Consider the following 24,972-nt stretch of genomic DNA (forward strand, 5'->3'; position numbering starts at 1 on the left):
AGAGGTTACCACAGGCTGGTGGGAAGGGGCAATGAGTAGTTACTGCTTAATGGCGATACAGCTTCTGTTTGAAATGATGACAAATGACCAAAAAATGATGCTCGGTTAACTGGATTTCCACATGATAATAAAGTTAGAAAATAAAGTTAGATCCCTACTTTGACTATACACAAAAATGAATTGAAAATAAGTTCTAAAAAAATAAAATGTTTAGAAGAAATGTTCAGAAGAAAACATAAGGAAAACTTTGGGTTTGATGATGGATTCTTAACTATGACATAAAATGGATAAGCAACAAAAGAAAGAGTAGGTAAGGCTGGGTGCGGTGGCTCACGCCTGTAATCCCAGCACTTTGGGAGGTCAAGGCGGGTGATCACCTGAGGTCAGGAGTTCAAGACAAGCCTGGCCAACATGGTGAAACACCGTCTCTACTAAAACCACAAAAATTCGCTGGGCGCTGTGGCATGTGCCTGCAATCGCAGCTACTCGGGAAGCTAAGGCAGGAGAATCACTTGAACACAAAAGGCAGAGGTTGTGGTGAGCTGAGATCGCGCCACTGCACTCCAGCCTGGGTGACAGGGTGAGACTCTGTCTCAAAAACAAATATCTGTGTATATATACACATTAAAAATAATTCAGTGGTACCCCAAAAAGCTAAAAGAAATACACTTTGATAAAACAATGCTACACCTAGGTTTATATCCAAAAGAACTGAAAACAGGAACTTTGAGCAGATATTAATATTCCAGTGTTCACTGAAGCATTATTCACAACAGCCAAAAGGTACACCCAAGTGTACATCAACAGATGAATGGATTAAACAGCCAGAAAAGAATGTCTTGGTACTTGTTACAATACAGATGAAAGCTGAAAGCATCATGCTAAGTGAAATAAGGCAGACACAAAAGGCCAAATGTTGTCACACTACTGACATGAAATATTCACAACAGTCAAAACTCACAGAGACAAACTAGATAAGAGGTTACCATAGGCTGTTGGGAGGGGGGAATGTGTAGTTACTGCTTAATGGCAATACAGTTTCTGTGTGAAATAATGCAAATGTTTTAGAAACTGTGGTTATGGCTATACAACATTGTGAGTGTAATGCCACTGGACTGTACACTTAAAAACTGTTAAAATGGCAAATTTCATGTTATATATATTTTACTACATACAAAACAATATATTGTCAAAATGCCCCAGCATCATTTGCTGAATACCTGACTGAATTTCTTTTGCATTTTTGTCAACAGTTTGTCAAATGTCTTAGCTTCAGCTGCCATAACAAAATACCACAGACTGTATGGCTTAAACAACAGAAGTTTATTTCCTCATGGTTCTGAACGCTGGAAGTCTGAGATCAGGATGCCAGCATGGCCAGGGCCTGGTGAGGGCCTCTTCCCAGCTTGCAGTCAGCCACTGCATGTTCGTGTCACCTTTCCTCTATGCACACGGAGAGTGAGCAAGCTCTCACTTCCTCTTCCTGTAAGGCACTAACCTCATTGTGAGGGCCCCACCCTCATGACCTAATCTAACCCTAATTACCTCCCAAGGGCTCCACATCTCCAAATGCCACCACACTGGAGATGAGGGCTCCAACATATGAATTTTGGGGAGACATGAACATATAGTCTATAACAGCATAATCAATGTTGAAGTTTTCTATTCTTTTCCATTGTTCTACGTGTATATTCTATTAATGTGTATATTCAACCAACATCCTGTCCTCTTGATTATAGCTATTAATACATACATACAGTAGTCACTCCTTATCCAAGGGGGACACATTCCAAGATGCCCAGTGGAAGCCTGAAACCTCAGATAGTATTGAGTCCTATAAATACTATGTTTTTTCCTAAATATACAAACCTATGATAAAGTTTAATTTATAAATTAGGGACAGGGAGAGATTAACAACATCATAAAACAGAAAAGTTATAACAATATGCTGGCATCACTACTCTTGCGCTTTAGGGCCATTATTAAGTAAAATAAGTGTTACTTGGATACATATAGTGACAGTAAATAATCAAGGCAATTACTAAGTAATTAACTCATGGGTAGCATATACAGCCTGGGTATGCTGGACACAGGGTTGATTCATGTCCTGGGACAGGACAGTGCAAAATTTCATCATGCTACTCACAACAGTGTGCAATTTAAAACTTAGGAATTATTTATTTCTGAAGTTTCCTATTTAATATTTTTGAAACACAGTTGACCTCAGGTAACTGAAACTGCAGAAAGCAAAACTACAGAAAAGGGGAGACTAAGGTAATAAGCCTTAACACTGGATACAATAATTCCTCCTACTATTCTTTTTCTCAAGACTTCTGATAAAAAGTTTCTCAAAATTGTTTCATATTATATATATATATATATATAGTTCCTTTGACTGTTTATGGAAATTTTGGAATAAGCTTATTTAAAGCTGAGAAAAACCTTCCTGGAATCTTGACAGGAATGCCATTAAACTGTAGGTCAATTTGGAGAGAACTGGCATACTTACTAAGTTGAGTTTCCCAGTCTATCCAGAGACCATGTATCTTCATTTATTTCAGTATTCTTTTATTTCTTTCATCAGCATTTTGTAATTTTCAGCACAAAGGTCCTATACATATTTTGTTCAATTTATACCAAAGTATTTAATTTTCTATGGAATAAGTGATATTATGTTTTTAATTTAGATTTGCATATGTTCATTATTAGTGGAGAGAAATTGATTATATGTGTTCATCTTGGATCTTGAAACCTTTTGGAAATCATTCATTCATCCTGGGAGGTTTTCATTTTGTTTTGTTTTCTTTTTTTTTTTTTTTTTTTTTTGAGATGGAATTTCACTCTTGTTGCCCAGCCTGGCGTGTAATGGTGTGATCTCGGCTCATCACAACCTCTGCCTCCTGGGTTCAAGCGATTCTCCTGCCTCCCGAGTAGCTGGGATTACTGGCATGCGCCACCACACCCAGCTAATTTTGTATTTTTAGTAGAGATGGGGTTTCTCCATATTGGTCAGGCTGCTCTTGAACTCCCAACCTCAGGTGATCCACCCGCCTCGGCCTCCTAAAGTACTGGGATTATAGGCATCAGCCACCAGGCCTGGCCTGAGGTTTTTATTTTCTAAGATTCCTTGTAATTTTCTACATATACAATCACGTCAAATGTAAAAGTAAACAGTTTTATTTCTTCTCTATGTGTATGCCTTCTATTTCATTTTCTTGCCTCATTGTGCTTGAAAGAAGTTACAGTACTACAATGAATAAGAGTGGCGAGATCAAACATCCTTGCCTTGTTCCCAGTTTTACAGGGAAAACAATTCATCTTACCAGCAAATATATCTGCTATAGATATTTTGTGCATGTTCATTTATCAAAGTGAGGAAGATCCTCTTAATGTCTTGTATGAGATTTTTTATCACGGATGGATATTGCATTTTGTCAAATGCTTCCTCTATATTAACTGATGTATCATTTTTCTTCTTTAGCTTATGGTGGGTTAATTACATTGATTGATTTCTGAATGTTGAACCAGCCTTGCTTGTATAACTCAAGTAAATCCCACTTGGTTATAGTGTATACTTTTTACATGACTATTTTCTATTTGCTAGTATTTTGTTAAAGATTTTTGCTACTAAATTTATGGGAAGTATAGGTCTGTAGTTTTATTATTTTTGTACTGCCTGTATGGTTTTGACATCAAAATTATTTTTTAAATGTGTTAAGAAATATTCTCTCTTGGCCCGGCACAGTGGCTCATGCCTGTAATCCCAGCACTTCGGGAGGCCGAGGTGGGCAGACCACAAGGTCAGGAGTTTGAGACCAGCCTGGTCAACAAGCTGAAACCCCGTCTTTACTAAAAATACAAAAATTAGCCAAACGTGGTCACATGAGCCTGTAGTCCCAGCTACTTGGGAAGCTGAAGCAGGAGAATCACTTGAACCTGGCAGGCAGAGGTTGCAGTGAGCCGAGATCGCAACACTGCACTCCAGCCTGGGTGACAAAGCAAGACTCCATCTAAATAAATAAATAAATAAATAAATAAATAAATAAATAAATAAATATTCCCGCTTCTATTTTCTGAGGACATTGTGTAAAATCATCATTAATTCTTGTGTAAATGTTTGGTAGAATTCTCTAGTGAGAACAACAACTCTCTTGTACTTGGAAATTGGTTTTTTGGAGGTTTTTATTTAAAATTTAAATTCTTTGATTCAAATTATGTCAACCTGTATGAAAACCTGTGGGTCATTCAAATTATCTATATCACCCTAATTGAGTTGTAATAGTTTGTGGTTTCTGAAGAACTGGTACATTTCTTCTATGTTGTCATTTTTCTTTTTCTTTTTTTTTTTGGAGACAGAGTTTTGCTCTGTTGCCCAGGCTAGAGTGCAATGGTGCAATCTCAGCTCACTGCAACCTCCCACTCCCTGGGTTCAAGCCATTCTCCTGCCTCAGTCTCCTGAGTAGCTGGGATTACAGGCGTGCACCACCATGCCAGGCTAATTTTTGTATTTTTAGTAGAGACGGAGTTTCACCATGTTGGCCGGGGTGGTTGCGAACTCTTGACCTCAGGTGATCCACCTGCCTTGGCCTCCCAAAGTCCTGGGATAACAGGCATGAGCCACTACACCTGGCCTACGTTGTCATACTTATGAACATAAAGTTGTTGACAAGATTCCCTTATTATACTGTTAAATGGATGGTGGAGTGATATTCCCTGTTTCATTCCAGATATTGATGATTTGTCATCTCATTTTATATTTTTAATCAATATTGCTAGATATTTATCCATTTTATTGATTCTTTTCCAAAGAACCCTATGTTTCATTAGTTTTCTCTACTTTTTCCTATTTTCAATTTTACTGATTTCTGCTTCCAGTGTTATTTTCTTCCTTCTACTTAACAAAGGTTTTGTTTTGCTCTTTGCTAGTTTCTTAAGGTAGAAAGTCAATTATGGGTTTGCGACCTATCATCTTCTCTAATGTTAGCATTTAGTGCTGTAACTTTCTCTATCAGCGCTGCTTTAGCTACCTCCCACATATATTGATATGGTATGGTCTCATTTTCATTAAGTCTATGCATTTCTACTGTTGAATTTGAGGCTCCTTCTTCACTCCAGACTTTATTTAGAAGTCTGATGTTTAATTTCTAAATGATTAGATATTTTCCTATTGTCATTCTATTACTGATTTGTAGTTTGGTTTCATTATGGCCAGAAAACATACATACTCAGAATGATTTCAATTCTTTTAAATCTGCCAAGGCTTATCTATGGCCCAGGATATGGTCTATCTTTCTGAATATTCCATGGACACTTGAGAAAAAAATTGTATTTTGCTGTTGTTGGGCACTATTCTTCTTCCTTTTTTTTTTTTTTTTTTTTTTTTTTTTGAGACAGAGTCTCACTCTGTAACCCAAGCTACAGTGTAGTAGCACAATCTTGGCTCACTGGAACCTTCACCTCCTGGTTCAAGAGATTCTCCTGCCTTGGCTTCCTAAGTAGGTGGGACTACAGGCATGCGCCACCATGCCTGGCTAATTTTTGTATGTTTAGTAAAGACAGGATTTCACCATGTTATCTAGGCTACTCTTGAACTCCTGACCTCAAGCAATCTGCCCACCTCAGCTTCCCAAAGTGCTGGAATTACAGGCATGAGCCACCGCACCTGGCCTTGTTGAGCACTATTCTACAATGATGCTTCAGTCCTGTTGGCTGATGTTGCTGTCCTGTTCTTCTATATCTGCTAGTAATCATATGGCTAGTAATTCTATCAATTGCTAAGAGGGAAGTGATGAATTTTCCAACTACAATTAAAAATGTGCTTTTCTCTTTTCAGCTCAATCAGTTTTGTTTGGTGTACTTTGAGGTTTGCTAGAGACATTTAGGATCATTGCATTTTTGTTGGATTGATTCTTTTATCATTATTTAATGTTCTTTTTGTCTAATAATTTTCTTTGCTCTGGAGTCTACTGTATTTTCTTTTGATTAATGTTTGCACAGTTTATCTTTTTATATACTTTATCAACCTATGTTGTTCACTATGAGTTTCCTAAGAAAACATTTTTAGGATGGGTGGAGTAAGATGGTGGAATAGAGAACGCCACTGATCATACCCACTCCCCCACAGGAAGACTAAGATTGGCAACTATCTACACAAAAGAAGCAGTTTCACAGGAACTAAAAGTCAGGGGAGCACTTACAGAGCATGGTTTTCACTTCATATGGCTGAAAGAGAACAGTTTGGAAGTTCCTGAAAAAACTAAAAATAGAGCTATCATATGATCCAGCAATCCCACTCCTAGATATATACCCAAAAGAAAAGAAATCAGAACATCAATGAGATATCTCTGCTCCCACGTTTACTGCAGCACTGTTCACAAGAGCTAAGATTTGGAATCAACCCAAGTGTCCATTCACAGATAAACAGATAAAGAAAATGTGGTACATATACACAACGGAGTACCATTCAGCCATAAAAAAGAATGAGAGATCCTGTCATATGCAACAACCTAGATGGAAATGGAGGCACAGAATGTTAAATTTTGCATGTTCTCACTTATCTGTGAAAGCTAAAAATTAAAACAACTGAACTCATGAAGATGAAGTAGAAAGTAAAAGGATGGTTACCAGAGGCTGGGAAAGGTGGTGGGGTGGGGTTGGGGGAAGGTGAGGATGGTTAAAGGGTACAAAAAAATAGTTAGAAAGAATGAATAAGACCTAATATTTGCTAGCACAACAGGATGACTACAGTCAAAAATAATTTAATTGTACATTTCAAAGTGACTAAAAGAGTGTAACTGGATTGTTTATAACACAAAAGATAAATACTTGTGGGAATAGATACCCAATTTACCCTAATGTGATTATTACACATTGCGTGCCTGTATCAAAACATCTCCTGTACCCCAAAAATAAATACACCTACTATGTACTCACAAAAATTAAAAATTTTAGAATTATGTTTTATGTTTTTTCCACTCTGCCAATTTATATTTTAATTAGTGTACTTTGATCATTTACATTTAAGGTAAATATTGCTCTGTTAGGCTATTTGTTTTATTTTCTGTTTTCCATTCATCTGTTCCTTTTTTCTTATTTTCCAATTAGTTACCTAAATTTTTTTTTAGACTCCGTTTTGGTTTATTTATAGTGTTTCTAAGTGTACCACATTTTATAGTTTTCTCAGTAGTTGTTCTAGGTATTAAAATGTACATAAGTTATCACAGTCTATCAAGCATTTTACCACTTCAAGTGAAATGTACCAAGTTTCATTCCACTTAGGCCCCTTTACCCTCCTCACTTTTAAAATATAATTGTCTTAAGTGTTTCCCCTACATACAGAGCATTTTGCTGCAACCATCAAAAATGATTCTAGAAACTCATGAGAAAAATATATTTATCCCCATTTTTGCCAAACTCCAATCTTCTTTCTTTCCTGCATTCCAAGCCTTCTTGTGTTATTTCCTTTCTATTTAGAGAACTTTCAGCCAATTTTTAAAGCTAGGTTTGCTAGCAACATTTTCTCTTAGCTTCCCTGTCTAATAATGCCTTTAGTTCCCCTTTATTCATGAATATGGTTTCAAAAGATACAGAATTTTTATTTGATAGTGCTTTTCTTTCAGTACTTGAGAAAATATACTACTTCCTTCCAGCCACCAGTTTCAGAAGAGAAACCCACAGTCATTCCCTGTAGGAAATGTGTTGTTTCTCTCTGGCTACTTTGAAAATTTTTTTTGTCTTTAGTTTTCAAAAATTTAATTACAGTGTGAGTTTGCCATGGACTTAACTTATGTGATGTTACTTCAGACTTGGGAATGTGTAGTTTTATATCTTTTGCTAAATTTGAGAACGTCCAGCCATTACTTCTTCAAATACTTTAAACACTTCTTCCCCTTCCTTCTGATGTTACAAATGTTAGTTCTTTTGTTATTGCCCCACTCACTTTCTAAATACTGAAAGAATCAAACCTCATCCCATTCCCTCCTGCCTTCTAGCTTTGTCTAAGCTACCATAATCACTTATAAGCAAAACTACCACAGGCCATTAATGAGCTCTCTATGCCCTATGCCACACCCAGTATTTTCTCTACAAAAGTGAGAAAGATCTTATAGAAATATAAATCAGATATTGCTCATCTGCTGAAAATCTACCACTAAACAGATTGTAACCAAATAAGGCTTATGATACGCTCACCTTTGGACTCTAGCTGCCTCCCTCACCTCACCTCATGCCCTTCCTCCAATCAAGCCCTCCCTTCAGCCACTGTGACTTTTTGGCTATTCCTGAAAACCACCAAGCACATTCCTGTCCAAGGCTAGCAGCTGCTATTACCCCTGCTGAAAAGGGGCAGAATCCTCACGGCTCACACAGTCATTTCATTCAAATTTCTGCTCTAATGTTGACCACAGTAAGGTTTCCCCAACTGTTCCTTAAAGTAATCTAACTTGCTTTAATTTCTTTCATAGTCTTTAAAACCACAGAACATTTAATATATATAAACATAAGTATACATAATATACTTAGAGACATAATTTTATTACTATTATTTTTTATATTTATTTACTTATTTTTGAGACAGAGTTTCGCTCTGTCACCCAGGCTGGAGTGCAGTGGTGCAATCTCAGCTCACTGCAACCTCTGCCTCCCAGATTCAAGTGATTCTCCTGCCTCAGCCTCCCAAGTAGCTGGGATTACAGGTACCTGCCACCATGCCCAGCTAATTTCGTATTTTTAGTACAGATGGGGTTTCACCATGTTGGCCAGGCTGTTCTCAAACTCCTGACCTCAAGTGATCTGCTCACCTCAACCTGTGCTGCGATTACAGGTGTGAGCTATCACACCCGGCCTAAGTTTTTTCATTATCATATCCTCAGCACACAGCAAGTACTCAAAAATTATGTGCTGAGTTTAAAAATGAGTGAATAAAAAATTCTGACAACTGAATAAACACAAAACAATGGAGGTTAAGGTGGGACACTGAAAGTGCTTTGAGAAAAACAACCAAGAAAAACAATAGTAAAGTTGAGATGGGCAAAGACTGAACTATTGGCAGGTATAAGAATAGTAAACATTCAAAAAATGATTCAAAAAGGAGGAATTTTTTGTGAGTAGTATCTGGAGGTTTGATTTAGGAATCAGCATTCTCCATCACTTCCAGAGGTTAGGACCCCTATGGAGATGTTCTTGAAAAATGTTCCAAAGTTGCCAAACCCTGAATTAACTACTGGGAAACAACAAATCCCCTGATGTGAATCTGTGCAGTACATATTAACTCACCTGGAAAGCTCTGGCTTGGGAATTCTTCCTCCAGTCTCCATGGCTCTTCTCCTTGTTCCAGCCTGAAGATCACTTCTGGTTTGTGAACACAATACCCTGTTAACAGGAAATAATTTAGGATTTGGACCAAGCAGTCTAGACTTCAGGCCTTTGAAGCAGGAAGAAACTTCTGGGGCTGCTTCAAGTTGTCAGTGGAACATTTTCACTGGAGAGGTGAACACAAGTATCTTCTGGTGCTCAGAGATGATCAATCAACACTGACTCCTGAAGCCCAACCTAAGCCTAATTAATGTCATTAAACTAGACAGACTGCCTGTACGCTTCATAATCAAAATAAACAAATGCTATTTAGAATGATACAGTGAAAAGACCTTACCCACTGAGACAAGGTTGCTGTAGTTCTCCAGCATCACATCTCTATACAGAGCCCTCTGACTAGGGTCCAGGTGCTGCCACTCCTCCTGGGTGAAGCCCACAGTCACATCTTTAAACGATACTGACCCCTGGAACTTCTGCTCTACCTGAAATGTTCAGAATTAGGTGGCATGAAGAAAGAAGTATGGGCTAATCCTTACCATGATTATTATTCACAGAATATTTGTTTTGCTTTATACTTTTAGGAAAAAAATCGTAACAGAAATATTCTGCCATTAATGCATTAAGATATTAATTCATGCAAAAAAATAATCAAATTCCCACAATGTACCTGGAACTATCATCACTGCTGGAAACACTAAGATTAATAAAAATCTTCCTGTATTCAAAGAACACACAGAGTGGTAAGAAATATATGTGGTAATGTGTTACAAGTACTAAGGTGAAAGTACAAACCCAATAGACTAACGTTAGGAGCAAAGTTAGCTCTGCTTCGAGTTTCACTGAGGAAGTAAAGCTGTTGGTTGAATTATGAAGAACACTCTATTACGTTCTTCGTAAGCACAGGGCCATGATACAAGCAAAGGTGAGGGCTTCCAACACACTGCAGACATCAACAAAAGGGCAGACAGCACAGGAAATGGCCTGGTGCTGTCTTGAGAAGAGAAGCCAAGGAAATGGGTTATAGAGTAATTTTACACCAATGGTCTCTGAAGTATTTGATCATTTACCATTTTCAAGAATATTACTGAGAACTACAGATTTATATTTACAAATCACACAAATAGTACATTTATTACGAATTCTAATTTAATTCTCATTTAGATTTAAAAATGTAGAAAGCCTGACATTTTCTTCATTGCAATACATATTCTGGGTTCTAATCCTTTAATTCAGAGACAATAATAAGGATGTGTAGAAAATGGAAAGATTTTGGAACTATTATACTTGAAACCTCTGTGGAGTACATAGGAGAAGACACCCAATTGGATTGTTCTGGATATCCTCTAGGGCACATCTTTTAGGGATCACTGCTGTGAAAAAGGGAAAGCCAAAGATGAGATGTGAGCATATACTGCAATTACGTGACCAGGTTTTGTTTACAGAACCAATTCTATTGAGAACGGCAAAGGACAAAACAACATTTACATAAACTACTGTAGAAGAAACCGGGATGCAAATAGGGCACGGATAATAGGAGGCAGAGAAACAAAATGTGGTCACCAATTCATTAAGAAAAAAATGTTTCCTCTGGCTATCTCCATGAACAGATACTAGGGCCACAGTGTAAACCAGGAAAGTTAGGGCAAAATAGGTTGGATGCAGTATTCTAGCAAGAAACATCCAATTATATTAAATTTGAAGCATAGGCTGGGCGCAGTGCCTCATGCCTGTAATCTCAGCACTTTGGGAGGCCGAGGCGGGTGGATCACCTGAGGATAGAAGTTCGAGATCAGCCTGACCAAAATGGTGAAACCCCATCTCTACTAAACATACAAAAAATTAGCCAGGCATGGTGGCAGGCGCCTGTAATCCCAGCTACTCAAGGGGCTGAGACAGGAGAATCCCTTTAACCTGGGAGGCAGACATTGCAGTGAGCTAAGGTCGGCACCACTGCACTCCAGCCTGGGTAACAAGAGCAAAACTCCATCTCAAAAAAAAAATGAAGCATAATATGAAGGTCAAGAATGAAATAAGGACTACAGAGAGAATGAAACAAGGACTACAGAGACATTTATAATATAGTGGTGTTCAAAGCCATCATGGGAAAATCAGAAAGATGTCAGAAAACTGGGGAAAGAAAATAAGAATGGAACTGGAGGCCAAGCACAGTGGCTCACATCTGTAATCTTAGTACTTTGGGAGGTAAAGACAGGCAGCTCACTTGAGGTCAGGAGTTCAAGACTAGCCTGGCCAACATGGAGAAACCCCATCTCTATTAAAAATAGAAAAAAATTAGCCAGGCATGGTGGTGGGTGTCTGTAATCCCAGTTCCTTGGGAGGCTGAGACAGGAGAATCACTTGAACCCAGGAGGTGGAGGTTGCAGTGAGCTAAGATCGCACCACTGCACTGCAGCCTGGGCAACTCTGTCTCAAAAAAAAGGTAAGTAATTCCTCCCAAATTTATATATAGGTTCAATTCAACCCCAAAGAAAGTCTCAGCAAGTTATTTTAAGAATACTAACAATATTTGTATGGAAATGCAAGGAACTAGGAAGAGCCAGGATTTGCTGAAGAAAAAATGTGTTAAACTGACTACTAGACACTAAGATGTTTCACCAAGTGTGGCACTGGCACAACCAACCAACAGAACATAGTCCAAAAAACACACAGACATATATGTACACATAATTGATGACAAATATCACAATGTAAAACAGTGGGGAAAGGATGGTGTTTTCAAAAATAATTCTACATTAACTGAATGAAAAACAGGAATCTGACATCTATCTCATACAAAAGTAGACACCTATTCCAATGAAAAAGAGGTAAATGTGAATGCTAAAACAATAAATATTTTAAAAGATAACAAAAGAGATTATCTTCATGACCTCAAAGTAGGTAAAGTCATCTAAAATAGTACACACCATCAACAAATAAACTTAATAAACTAATCTCGGGATTGGTAAACTTTTTCTGTAAAAAATCAGACATTAAATATTTAGCCAGGCATGATGGCTCACACCTGTAATCCCAGCATTTTGGGAGGCCAAGGCAGGCGGATCACTTGAGGCCAGGAGTTTGAGACCAGCCTGGCCAAGTGAAACCCCATCTCTATTAAAATACAAAATTAGCCAGGTGTGATGGCACATGCCTGTAATTTCAGCTACTTGGGAGGCTTAACCAGGAGAATCCCTCGAGCCCTGAAGGCAGAGGCTGCGGCAAGCCAAGATCGCACCACTGCACTCTAGCCTGGGTGACAGAGTGAGACACTCTCCAAAAAAAAAAAAAAAAAAAAAAAAACATCAGACATCATTATATTTGTGGCTTTGCAGGCCAAAAGGTTCCTGTCACAACTAGTCAACTCTGCCACTGAAGCCACAGATTAAATGTAAATGAGTGAATGAGCAGGGAGGTGTCAGGATTGTGAGGGGGACAAGATGGCAGCTGCAGGAGTGCTAGCAATGTTTGTTTTGACCTATGTATTCATTACTTGCGCCATGGATTTGTAATAATTCATTAAGTTCTGTATTTGAAATTTAGGGGGTTTTCTATCTATCTGCTACACATGTAGAAATAAGATTCATTAAAAATTAAAATATGTAACCTAGCACTTTGGGAGGCCGAGGCAGGCGGATTGCCTGAGCTCATGAGTTTGTGACCAGCCAGGGCAACACGGTGAAACCCATCTCTATTAAAATGCAAAAAATTAGCCAGGCGTGGTGGCGTGCACCTGTAGTCCCAGCTACTCGGGAGGCTGAGGCAGGAGAATTGAAAATTGCTTGAACCCAGGAGGCAGAGGCTGCAAGGTTGCAGTGAACGGAGATGGGGACACAGCGCTCCAGCCTGGGCGACAGAGCAAGACTCCATCTCACAAAAAAAACAAAACAAAAAAAAAACAAAAACCATATTGACTCTTACAAATCTCAAAGTAAAGTAGGGAATTAATAAACGACTTACCTTGTTCATTTTGTTCTGTTCTTGGACAGACGGAGACAACTCTGAAGATACAGCTGAGTTAGAAAAAGAGGAATGGGGTCATGAAAGATTTGGCCTGCCTGGCAACTCCCGGATTCTTCTGCCCTAAGAAGCCATACACACCCACTAGGTAAAATACTCCCTCTGGAAGAATATCAATGTCCTCTGACACTTCGGAGCAGGGGGCAGACATGGTGAAAGACCACCCTAATATAACTCCAACATAACCATGTAGCTCTTGGGCACAAGATTTTTCACCGGGTGAAAGTAAATATTTGCTTCCTAAGGATTTCAATCTCCCTCGGTCTTCACAAAAAATGTATAATGACAATATTGGCCAAACAAGTTAACAATACATTTAATGAAGAAACATTAACACTAAAACCATTGTAAAAAATAGGACTAAGCTATCGATATTCCCAGTAGTGTTACTTAACCTCTGGTGAGTGACTCCACAGAAAGCCATAAGTGGCAGTGCTTCAAAGAAAAAATCCGGGCCGGGCGCCGTGGCTCACGCCTGTAATCCCAGCACTTTGGGAGGCCGAGGCGGGCGGATCACAAGGTCAGGAGATCGAGACCATCCTGGCTAACACGGTGAAACCCTGTCTCTACTAAAAATACAAAAAATTAGCTGGGCATGGTGGCGGGCGCCTGCAGTCCCAGCTACTGGGGAGGCTGAGGCAGGAGAATGGCGTGAACCCAGGAGGCGGAGCTTGCAGTGAGCCGAGATCCCGCCACAGCACTCCAGCTTGGGTGACAGAGCCAGACTCTGTCTCAAAAAAAAAAAAAAAAGAAAAAATCCGTTTTAATTTCTTCATCTAACTTTGTTGTTATTTCACAAAAGGATGTTTTAAACTTGCTTTGATGTGTGTGGAAAAGTAGACAGTACTGGCTCAAGTTTTCCCTACTAACAAACTTTGATCCTGAACAAGTCAGTAACCTTGACAAACAAGAAACAAAAAAATTATTTTTTATTCTAACAAATGAGGCAAAATTAGGTAACTCTTTTTTTTTTTTTTCTTTTTTTTGAGATTGAATTTCGCTCTTGTTGCCCAGTCTGGAGTGCAATGGTGCAATCTCGGCTACCTGCAACCTCCGCCTCCCGGGTTCAAGCAATTCTCTGCCTCAGTAGCTGGGATTACAGGCATGTACCACCACGCACGGCTACTTTTAGTATTTTTAGTAGAGACGGGGTTTCGTCATGTTTGTCAGGCTGGTCTCGAATTCCTGACCTCAGGTGATCCACCCTCCTCGGCCTCCCAAAGTGCTGGGATTACAGGAGAGAGCCACCGCGCTAGGCCAAAATTATGTAATTCTTGAAGATCCTTCCTGAGTGCAAGATCAAGTTAGGACAGAGGAACAGCAAATAACAAGATGTAGTGATGGACATGACTGGAGGGCAGTTGGGAACCTAAACAGGATGAATGCAGAATCGGGAACGGAGTCTATAGGGCGGGCGGGCGACTGCACCCGCCCTTCCCTACCCAGGTAGCGCAGCACCCTAGCACACGCGCGCACGCTCGGCCAGAGAACTGCCCCTCCCGCAAGGCTCAGCGCTCAGACAGCGCAAGCGCACATGCCCTCCTCCACGGCCCCTACAAACAGGGCGACGCACACGGCGTTGCCCGCTCCGCAGAGGCTGCGCCTTTGAGGAACCGGTCTAGGGTGCTGGCAGACATGCTGCAGCCCCGCCGTCCCCGGCTTCCCTGTGAGGTCCCCTGCTTCCCTGTGAGGTCCCCGGGACTCCTCGCCACCACTTGGCACTGGCCCCCTGCCGCCCGCCCCCGGAGTCGCGCGGGGCCCCCTCTCCGTCCCTGCCCAACCCGCCGAGGCTTACCCCGCTCTCTCATCGGGGTGCATTCGCCATAAAAGAGCCCGTAGACCTTGAAATCCCGGGACCGCCTCCCACGCAAAACGTGAGACAAACAAAAGGAAAGGCGGAAACGCAGAAACGCAGAGGTAGCCAGTGGACGAGGCATGCGCAGAGCCCACGCGCAAAGCCTGGCGCTGTCGGCGCCCAACCTGGAAACTACCTTTCCCCTGAGGCTGCGAGAGCAGCCCTTCGGGATTGGCGGAGAGGTGCCCCGCTAGGCAGTGGGCGGATGCAGTCTGAGTTGGTGTGGGAACTGCCCGCAGCCCTGGCTCCCTCGGGGCGAACCAAAGGGATGCACTGCAGGGGAGGTCTGTGTGCAGCCAGTGTGCGGGTTAGACACAGACGCCTCAAAGAAAGGACAGCTGCGTGTCAGTTTCACTTTAAATGTTAGGAAGTAGCTCTCATCCATACAGTTTAAAAGACTTTGACACTATCAGCGATTCTTTGGGAGCGGGGGTGGGGGGGATGGGGGAGGTGTCACAGGAAAGCTACTTCATCAAAATCGTTAATGCAATAGAAATTGAAAAGTCAAAAAATAGACATAATCCGAAAGAAAATGTCACATATGATTTCCTCTGTGACATTAAAATTGCTTGACTAAATGGAAATACATTTAGTCTATCTGTACCTTTCTTAGGAAGACAAAATTCCTAAAAGAATATCAACAAATTTTTGTATGTATTTTTTCTCTTTGATCTTTAGTGTATTGTGCACTTTACAAAAGCATTCTCAACTTTATCCGGAGTAAGTAAAAACCTAAATGAACAGCCAGTATACCTTTTAAAAAGCTGGAAAAAATGCCTGAGAAATATCTATATCTATCTATATATATAATATTGCTCTATTCAAAGTAGTTTGGCACCTGCTCCATGGAAATAAGACACCATGATTAAGAGTACTGTTTAATTGTAGTAAATACAGCATTTCAAAACAGTGAGGGAAAGAATGGAGTATTCCAAAGAGCATGTCATTCCTAACAATTTGGAATATAGAAATATACATAGATCACACGTGATAAAATTCACATTATACAGTATTGAAACATTTAAACCACTAAACGAGTATAAATTTTTGAAAATTGACATGTGGGCCAGGCACAGTGGCCCACACCTGTAATACCAGCACATTGGGAGGTGGAGGCAGGAGGACCACTTGATCCTTGGAGTTCAAGACCAGCCTGGGCATTATAGTGGGACCCCCATCTCTACAGAAAATTAAAAATAACAATTAGCCGGGCATGTAGGCAGGCACCTGTGATCCCAGCTACTCAGGAGGCTGAGGTTGGACGATCACTTGAGCCCCAGGTTGCAGTAAGCCATCATGGCACCACTGCACTCCAGCCTGGGTGACAAAGTGAGACCTTGTCTCAAAAAAAAAAAAGGGATGCGATGCCAAGGACAGAAACTATAAATTTAATGTCAGTTACATTTTATAATAGAGGAAAATAAGCAGCTCCATTGCAGCAAAACTTTTTAAGTCCATTATGAGAATTGAAAGAAATGCGAATATGGCTGGGCATGGCAGCTCATGCCTGTAATCCCAGCACTTTGGGAGGCTGAGGCAGGCAGATCATGAGGTCAAGAGATCGAGAACATCCTGCCCAACATGATGAAACTCCTTCTGTACTAAAAATACAAAAATTAGCTGGACATGGTGGTGCACACCTTGTAGTCCCAGCTACTCAGGAGGCTGAGGCAGGAGAATCGCTTGAACCCGAGAGGCGGAGGTTGCTGTGAGCCAAGATCGCGCTACTACACTCCAGCCTGGTGACAGAGTGAGACTGCATCTCAAAAGAGAAAAAAAAAAAGAAATGCAAATATTTGAGTAAAAATATGTGAAACATTTATTGAAATTTACATTTTTAAATTTATGCTTTATATACTGAAAAGTTCACTTTATTTGGTGCATAATTTTATGAGTTTTGACAAATTATAGATTTGTGTAACCACCACCACAAGCAAGATACAAAATTGTTTCACCTCTGTCAATAAAATTCCTCCATGCTACCTTTTGAAAGTCAGATTCTCTCACCAGTCTTAGCCTCTTGCAACCACTATCTAGTCTTTGGGCCTATATGTTTGCCTTTTTTAGAATATTATATAAATGGAATCATACAGTATGCAGTCTTTGAATCTGGTATCTTTTACTTAACACAATGCAGTTGAGATCCTTCCATGTTGTTTTGTGTACCAATACCTGTTTGTTTTTCTTGCTGTTAGAAACAAGTGCCCGGTGCTGCAGAGAAAACCAGCACATAGGCAGAAAATTCCTCAGCAAGGCAAATTCACTTCTGCAGAAGGGTGCAGCTTACACCAGTCATGATCACAAGAGAACACCGAGAGGGGTAGGGCAGGGGTTTTTATCCCTGATGCAGTTCCTAGCACGTCTGTGTCCCTTCCCCATTGGCTGGGGTTGGACCTCACCATCAAAGCTAACTTGATTGGCTAAGGGTTAAAACTGAATAGGGTCTATTAGGCGGGAGGGAAGGGGGGCTGTCCATTACTAAGTGGGAAGGCATATCCGGACTTGTCTGTGCATGGCAAAGGCAGGAAGGTTATTTACAGAACAGGTATCTAGGAGACAAGGAAGTACAAGGAAGTTAGTCTTAAGCAACAAACAACAGGGAACTAAAGTTTTTGAAGAGGAATTTGTCATCTCTGACATTGCTGACTCCCATTTCTTGGTATGGATTTACCAGCTTCCTTATCCATCGCCAGTCCAGGGATATGCAAGTTGTTTTCAATTGGGGGAAATTGTAAATAAATAAAATATTTTTAAGTTTAAGATTCGAAAAGATTGAAAAAAACACTAATATACACCTGTGGTATGGGCTTGGGGAAATGTTTATTCCCAGTGTATTAGGATTCTCCAGAGAAACAGAACCAATAGGAGGGAGTAAGGGAGAAACAGACATTGATGATGAGAAACTGGTTCACATGTCTATGGAGGCTAAGTCCAACAATCTGTCATTTGCAAGCTGGAAATCCAGGAATGCTGGTGGCGTAATTTTGGTATGAGTCCAAAGGCCAGAGAATCAGGGAAGCCAATGGTGTAAATCCCAGTCCAAGGACAGGAGAGGATGAGATGAAATGTCCCAACTCAACAATGAGGCAGAAAATATGGGTGAATTCCTCCTTTCTCTGCCTTGTGTTCTATCTAGGCCCTTAGTGGATTGAATGATGTCCATACACGAGGAGGGCAATCTTCTTTACTGAGTCCACTGATTCAAATGCTAATCTAATCTGTAAACACCCTCATAGATGCACCCATAAGTAATGTTTAATCCGGACACCCTGTGACCAAGTCAATTTTACACATAAAATTAACCATTAACCATCACAGCTATTTTTTTTTTTTTTGAGACAGAGACAGAGTTTTGCTCTTGTTGCCCAGGCTGCAGTGCAATGGCATGATCTTGGCTCACTGAAACCTCTGCCTTCCGGGTTGAAGTGAGTCTCCTGCCTCCACCTCCCGAGTAGCTGGGATTACAGGCATGTGCTACCACGCCTGGCTAATTTTTTGTATTTTTCCTGAAGACAGGGTTTCTCCATGTTGTTCAGACTGGTCTCGAACTCCTGACCTCAGGTGATCCACCAGTCTCGGCCTCCCAAAGTGCTAGGATTACAGGCATGAGCCACCACACCTGGCCACAGCTATTCATTTTTATTGTGAATTTGATTAACTCTGGAGGCTCATTTTTTCCTCTCATTTCTTCTTCTGTTTTTGTACCTTTTTCCCTTTTATATTTAGTTGACATCTAATAATTGTGTATACTTAGGGGATATAGACTGATATTTTGACATGTGTATAAAGTGTATAATGATCAAATCAGGCTAATTAGCATATCCCTCACCTCAGACACTTTTGTGTGTGTGTGTTGTAAACATTCAAAATCCTCTCTTCTAGCTTTTTGAAAATATACAATACATTACAGTCAATTATATTTATCCTACAGGGCTGTGGAACACCAGAGCTCATATCTTCTATCTAGCTGTAATTTTGTATTCATATACCACCTTTCCCCATCCTGCCCTCCCCACTACCCCCTCACCCTCTAATGCCCATAATTCTACTCACTGCTTCTATGAGCCCCAATTTTTTTAGCTCCCAAATATAGGTGAAAATGTGCAGTAATTATCTTTCTGTGTCTGACTTATTTCACTTAATGACATCCAGGCCCATCCATGTTGTTGCGAATGACAGGATTTCATTTTTATAGCAGAGTAATATTCCACTGTGTTTATATACCAGATTTTCTTTTTCCATTGATCTGTTGGTGGATGTTTAGGTTGATACTACATTTTGGCTATTGTGAATAGTGCTGCCATAAACACAGGAGTGCAGGTATCCCTTTGATATATGGATTTCCCTTCCTTTGGATATGTGCCCAGCAGTGTGATTGTTGGATTGTATGGTAGTTCTATTTTATTTTTTAAGAAACCTCCACACTGTTTTATATAGTGGTTGTACCAATTTACATTCCCACTAACAGTGTCTAAGAGTTCCCTTTTCTATGCATCCTTACCAGCACTTATTTTTTGTATTTTTTATAGTAGACATTCTAACTAGGGTGAGATGATGCCTCATTGTGATTTTGATTGGCATTTCCCTGATGATTAGTGATGCTGGACATTTTTCATACATTTGTTATCCATTTGTATGTCTTCTTTTAAGAAATAATTATTCAGATCCTTTGCCCACATTTTAATCAGATTACTTGTTTTTGTTTTTGTTTTTTTTTTTTTGCTGTTGAGTTGTTTGAGTTATTTGTATATTCAGGATATTAGTCCCTTTTGGATAAATAGTTTGCAAGTATTCCCTACCATTCTACAGGCTGTCTCTTCACTCTCATAATTGTTTCCTTTGCTGTACAGCTTTTTAGTTTAATACAGTCCCAGTTGTCTCTTTTTGTTGTTGTTATCTGTGCTTTTATTTATTTGTTTATTTATTTTGAGACAGGGTCTCACCCTGTTGGGCAGGCTGGAGTGCAGTGGTGTGATTATAGCTCACTGTAGCCTCTACCTCCTGGGCTCAAGTGATCCTCCTGCCTCGGCCTCCCGAGCAGCTGGGATTACAGGGACACACCACCATGCCTGGCTAAATTTTGTATTTGTAGTAGAGATGGGGTTTCACCATGTTGCCCAGGCTGGTCTTGAACTCCTGTGCTCAAGAATCTGCCCACTTCACTCTCCCAAAGTGCTAGTGCTGGGATTACAGGTGTACGCCACTATGCCTGGCCTGTCTGTGATTTTTTTTTTTTTCTTGAGATGGATTCTCGTTGTGTTGCCAGGCTGGAGTGCATTGGCGTGAACTTGGCTCACTGCAATCTCCGCCTCCTGGGTTCAAGCAATTCTCCTGCCTCAGCCTCCCAAGTAGCTGGGATTACAGGTGTGCACCACCACACCCAGCTAATTTGTGTGTGTGTGTGTGTGTATTTTTAGTAGAGACGAGGTTTCACCGTGTTGTCCTCAATCTCCTGACCTCGTGATCCACCCACCTTGGCCTCCCAAAGTACTAGGAGTGAGTCACCATGCCTGGACCTGTCTGTGCTTTCTAAGTCTTAGTAATAAAACTTTTGCCTAGAACAATGCCCTGAAGAGTTTGCTCTAGGTTTTCTTCTAGTATTTTTACAGTTTTGGTCTTATGTTTAAGTCTTTAATCCGTTTTGAGTTGATTTTTGTATATGGTGACAGGTAAGGATCAAGTTTTGTTCTTCTGCATATGGATATCCAGTTTTCCCAGCACAATTTATTGAACAGGGGGCCCTTTACACAATGTACATTCTTGGCATTTTAATTAAACTTTAAAGGACTTATAATATTGTAATTCCACTTATATGACTTTGTAATAATAAAATAAATTATTGTTGATATATGTGCAAGTATATTTACATCAATCAGGGTTCAAATGGTAAAAGAGAGATCACTCAAGTATTACAACTGAGAGAATTTGATGAGGATTATTTAAAGCAGGTTTTTTAATGGTAAAAATGAACACTGAGCTAACACAGGATGACAACATCAGGTAGCAGCTACCTGTCTAGGGCTGGGAAACAATGGAAAAGATTAAGGTTCTCAGAACCTAGAAACTCACAAGAGTGGCCCCAGAGAGCTAGAATTAGACAGACAGTGGAGGCAGGGGCAGTGCCAGGATCATGCTGGTACCTCAGGTATTCAGAGAAGAGCTTTGCAGAACTGGAATTCAGGTGCTGTCCAGTTGCTAACTGAACTTTCAGAAAGGCATGTTGAAACATATTGTGTTCACCTCTGAGAGTCATTACCGTCCAGCTGGTGCTGCTAGCCAGAGTGGGATCAATGTGGAGAGTTCTGGGAGAGCTAAAAGAAGCCGGAGGGTGATCAAAATGTTCTGGAATTAGATAGTGGTGATGGTTGTATAACTTTGTGACTATAATTATTGAATTGCACACTTTTTTTCATTAAACAGGCATATTTATTATAATCTTATGTTCTAGTACTGATGATTTGTTTGCTAATATTAAATGTTTCTCTGTTGATTTTAGACTGCATAATTACATAACAAAGTCTTAATGGAACAATTATATGGACAACTAAAATGTAAAACTCTTACATTAAATAATTGTAAAGAAACTATTTGGGGCACCAGATACATGCCATACTTTTAAAAAAATTCTTACACTTTTGAATAAGCATCATATCTCCACATGACATCCAAAAGTGGTGAATGAGGACCTGATTATAAACATGAAAATACATTAATTAAAGTTCAAATATTCCTTATTGCCCCATATATGAATGTCAATGTATAACTTGTAAGTGCCTATTCAGTCATACATTCAAAGAACGTTTTACGTTTTTACATTAAATCCGTTGAACAATTCTCAAAGACTAAATATCACTATACTTTGTACATGAAAGAAAACTATTTGGTAGAATATAAAAATATTTTGATTTTAGAAAGATGATGCTAAATGTATCTAAGTTATTCTACTTTCCTAAATTCAAATTAATTTTAAATAATGTTAAAACCTTTTTGGTGGTTATTGTAGCCACATTTTTAAATTTTATTATTATTATACTTTAAGTTTTAGGGTACACGTGCACAATGTGCAGGTTTGTTACATATGTATACATGTGCCATGTTGGTGTGCTGCACCCATTAACTCATCATTTAGCATTAGGTATATCTCCTAATGCTATCCCTCCCCCCTCCCCCCACCCAACAGACCCCGGTGTGTGATGTTTCCCTTCCTGTGTCCATGTGTTCTCATTGTTCAATTCCCACCTATGAGTGAGAACAGGCAGTGTTTAGTTTTCTGTCCTCACGAAAGTTCGCTGAGAATGATGGTTTCCAGTTTCATTCATGTCCCTACAAAGGACATGAACTCATCATTTTTTATGGCTGCATAGTATTCCATGGTGTATATGTGCCACATTTTCTTAATCCATCCTATTGTTGTTGGACATTTGGGTTGGTTCCAACTCTTTGCTATTGTGAATAGTGCTGCAATAAACATACGTGTGCATGTGTCTTTATAGCAGCATGATTTATAATCCTTTGGGTATATACCCAGAAATGGGATGGCTGGGTCAAATGGTATTTCTAGTTCTAGATCCCTGAGGAATCGCCAGACCGACTTCCACAGTGGTTGAACTAGTTTACAGTCCCACCAACAGTGTAAAAGTGTTCCTATTTCTCCACATCCTCTCCAGCACCTGTTGTTTCCTGATTTTTTAATGATGGCCATTCTAACTGGTGTGAAATGGTATCTCATTGTGGTTTTGATTTGCAATTCTCTGATGGCCAGTGATGATGAGCATTTTTTCATGTGTTTTTTGGCTGCATAAATGTCTTCTTTTGAAAAGTGTCTGTTCATATCCTTTGCCCACTTTTTGATGGGGTTGTTTGTTTTTTTCTTGTAAATTTGTTTGAGTTCATTGTAGATTCTGGATATTAGCCCTTTGTCAGATGAGTAGGTTGTGAAAATTTTCTCCCGTTCTGTATGTTGCCTGTTCACTCTGATGGTAGTTTCTTTTGCTGTGCAGAAGCTCTTTAGTTTAATTAGATCCCATTTGTCAATTTTGGTTTTTGTTGCCACTGCTTTTGGTGTTTTAGACATGAAGTCCTTGCCCACGCCTATGTCCTGAATGGTATTGCCTAGGTTTTCTTCTAGGGTTTTTATGGTTTTAGCTCTAACATGTAAGTCTTTAATCCATCTTGAATTAAATTTTGTATAAGGCGTAAGGAAGGGATCCAGTTTCGGCTTTCTCCATATGGCTAGCCAGTTTTCCCAGCACCATTTGTTAAACAGGGAAGCCTTTCCCCATTGTTTTTGTCAGGTTTTTCAAAGATCAGATGGTTGTAGATATGCACCATTATTTCTAAGGACTCTGTTCTGTTCCATTGATCTATATCTCTGCTTTGGTACCAGTACCATGCTGTTTTGATTACTGTAGCCTTGTAGTATAGTTTGAAGTCAGGTAGCGTGATGCCTCCGGCTTTGTTCTTTTGGCTTAGGATTGACTTGGCAATGCGGGCTCTTTTTTGGTTCCATATGAACTTTAAAGTAGTTTTTCCCAATTCTGTGAAGAAAGTCATTGGTAGCTTGATGTGGATGGCATTGAATCTATAAATTACCTTGGGAAGTATGGCCATTTTCACAATATTTATTCTTCCTACCCATGAGCATGGAATGTTCTTCCATTTGTTTGTATCTTCTTTTATTTCATTGAGCAGTGGTTTGTAGTTCTCCTTGAAGAGGTCCTTCACATCCCTTGTAAGTTGGATTCCTAGGTATTTTATTCTCTTTGAAGCAATTGTGAATGGGAGTTCACAATGATTTGGCTCTCTGTTTGTCTGTTATTGGTGTATAAGAATGCTGTGATTTCTGCACATTGATGTTGTATCCTGAGACTTTGCTGAAGTTGCTTGTCAGCTTAAGGAGATTTTGGGCTGAGACAACTGGGTTTTCTAGATATACAATCATGTCATCTGCAAACAGGGACAATGTGACTTCCTCTTTTCCTAATTCAATACCCTTTATTTCCTTCTCCAGCCTAATTGCCCTGGCCAGAACATCCAACACTATGTTGAATAGGAGTGATGAGAGAGGGCATCCCTGTCTTGTGCCAGTTTTCAAAGGGAATGCTTCCAGTTTTTGCCCATTCAGTATGATATTGGCTGTGGGTTTGTCATAGATAGCTCTTATGATTTTGAGATACGTCCCATCAATACCTAATTTATTGAGAATTTTTAGCATGAAGGTTGTTGAATTTTGTCAAAGGCCTTTTCTGCATCTATTGAGATAATCATGTGGTTTTTGTCTTTGGTTCTGTTTATATGCTGGATTACATTTATTGATTTGCATATGTTGAACCAGCCTTGCATCCAGGGATGAAGTGCATTTGATCGTGGTGGATAAGCTTTTTGATGTGCTGCTGGATTTGGTTTGCCAGTATTTTATTGAGGATTTTTACATCAATGTTCATCAAGGATATTGATCTAAAATTCTCTTTTTTGGTTTTGTCCCTGCCAGGCTTTGGTATCAGGATGATGCTGACCTCAAAAAATGAGTTAGGGAGGATTACCTTTTTTTCTATCGATTGGAATAGTTTCAGAAGGAATGGTACCAGTTCCTCCTTGTACCTCTGGTAGAATTTGGCTGTGAATCCATCTGGTCCTGGACTTTTTTTGTTTGGTAAGCTATTGATTATTGCCACAATTTCAGAGCCTTTTATTGGTCTATTCAGAGATTCAACTTCTTCCTGGTTTAGTCTTGGGAGGGTGTATGTGTCGAGGAATTTATCCATTTCTTCTAGATTTTCTAGTTTATT

The 24,972-nt window shown here is 39.8% G+C and overlaps 1 protein-coding gene across 3 annotated transcripts in view; it reads right to left on the bottom strand.

The window, feature by feature from the left end:
• The window catches only part of LOC116461437 (zinc finger protein 33B), a 47,758-nt gene extending 32,368 nt beyond the window's left edge, over positions 1-15,390 (bottom strand). For 2 of the 3 annotated variants that reach the window (XM_032143171.2, XM_032143167.2), the window contains exons 1-4: positions 15,125-15,389; positions 13,270-13,322; positions 9,650-9,794; positions 9,274-9,369 (exon numbers count right to left, since the gene is read on the bottom strand). In XM_032143171.2, coding sequence (XP_031999062.1) covers positions 9,274-9,369; positions 9,650-9,794; positions 13,270-13,322; positions 15,125-15,266 — 436 coding nt within the window. In that variant the 5' untranslated portion in view covers positions 15,267-15,389. Of the gene's footprint in view, positions 1-9,273; positions 9,370-9,649; positions 9,795-13,269; positions 13,323-15,124 lie in introns of all 3 variants that reach the window. The other variant, XM_058436524.1, reaches the window with a different exon arrangement.
• Positions 15,391-24,972: the final 9,582 nt, after the last annotated feature.

This window comes from Hylobates moloch, unplaced genomic scaffold, assembly GCF_009828535.3.
Source record: "Hylobates moloch isolate HMO894 unplaced genomic scaffold, HMol_V3 SCAFFOLD_3, whole genome shotgun sequence".
Lineage (NCBI taxonomy): Eukaryota > Metazoa > Chordata > Mammalia > Primates > Hylobatidae > Hylobates > Hylobates moloch.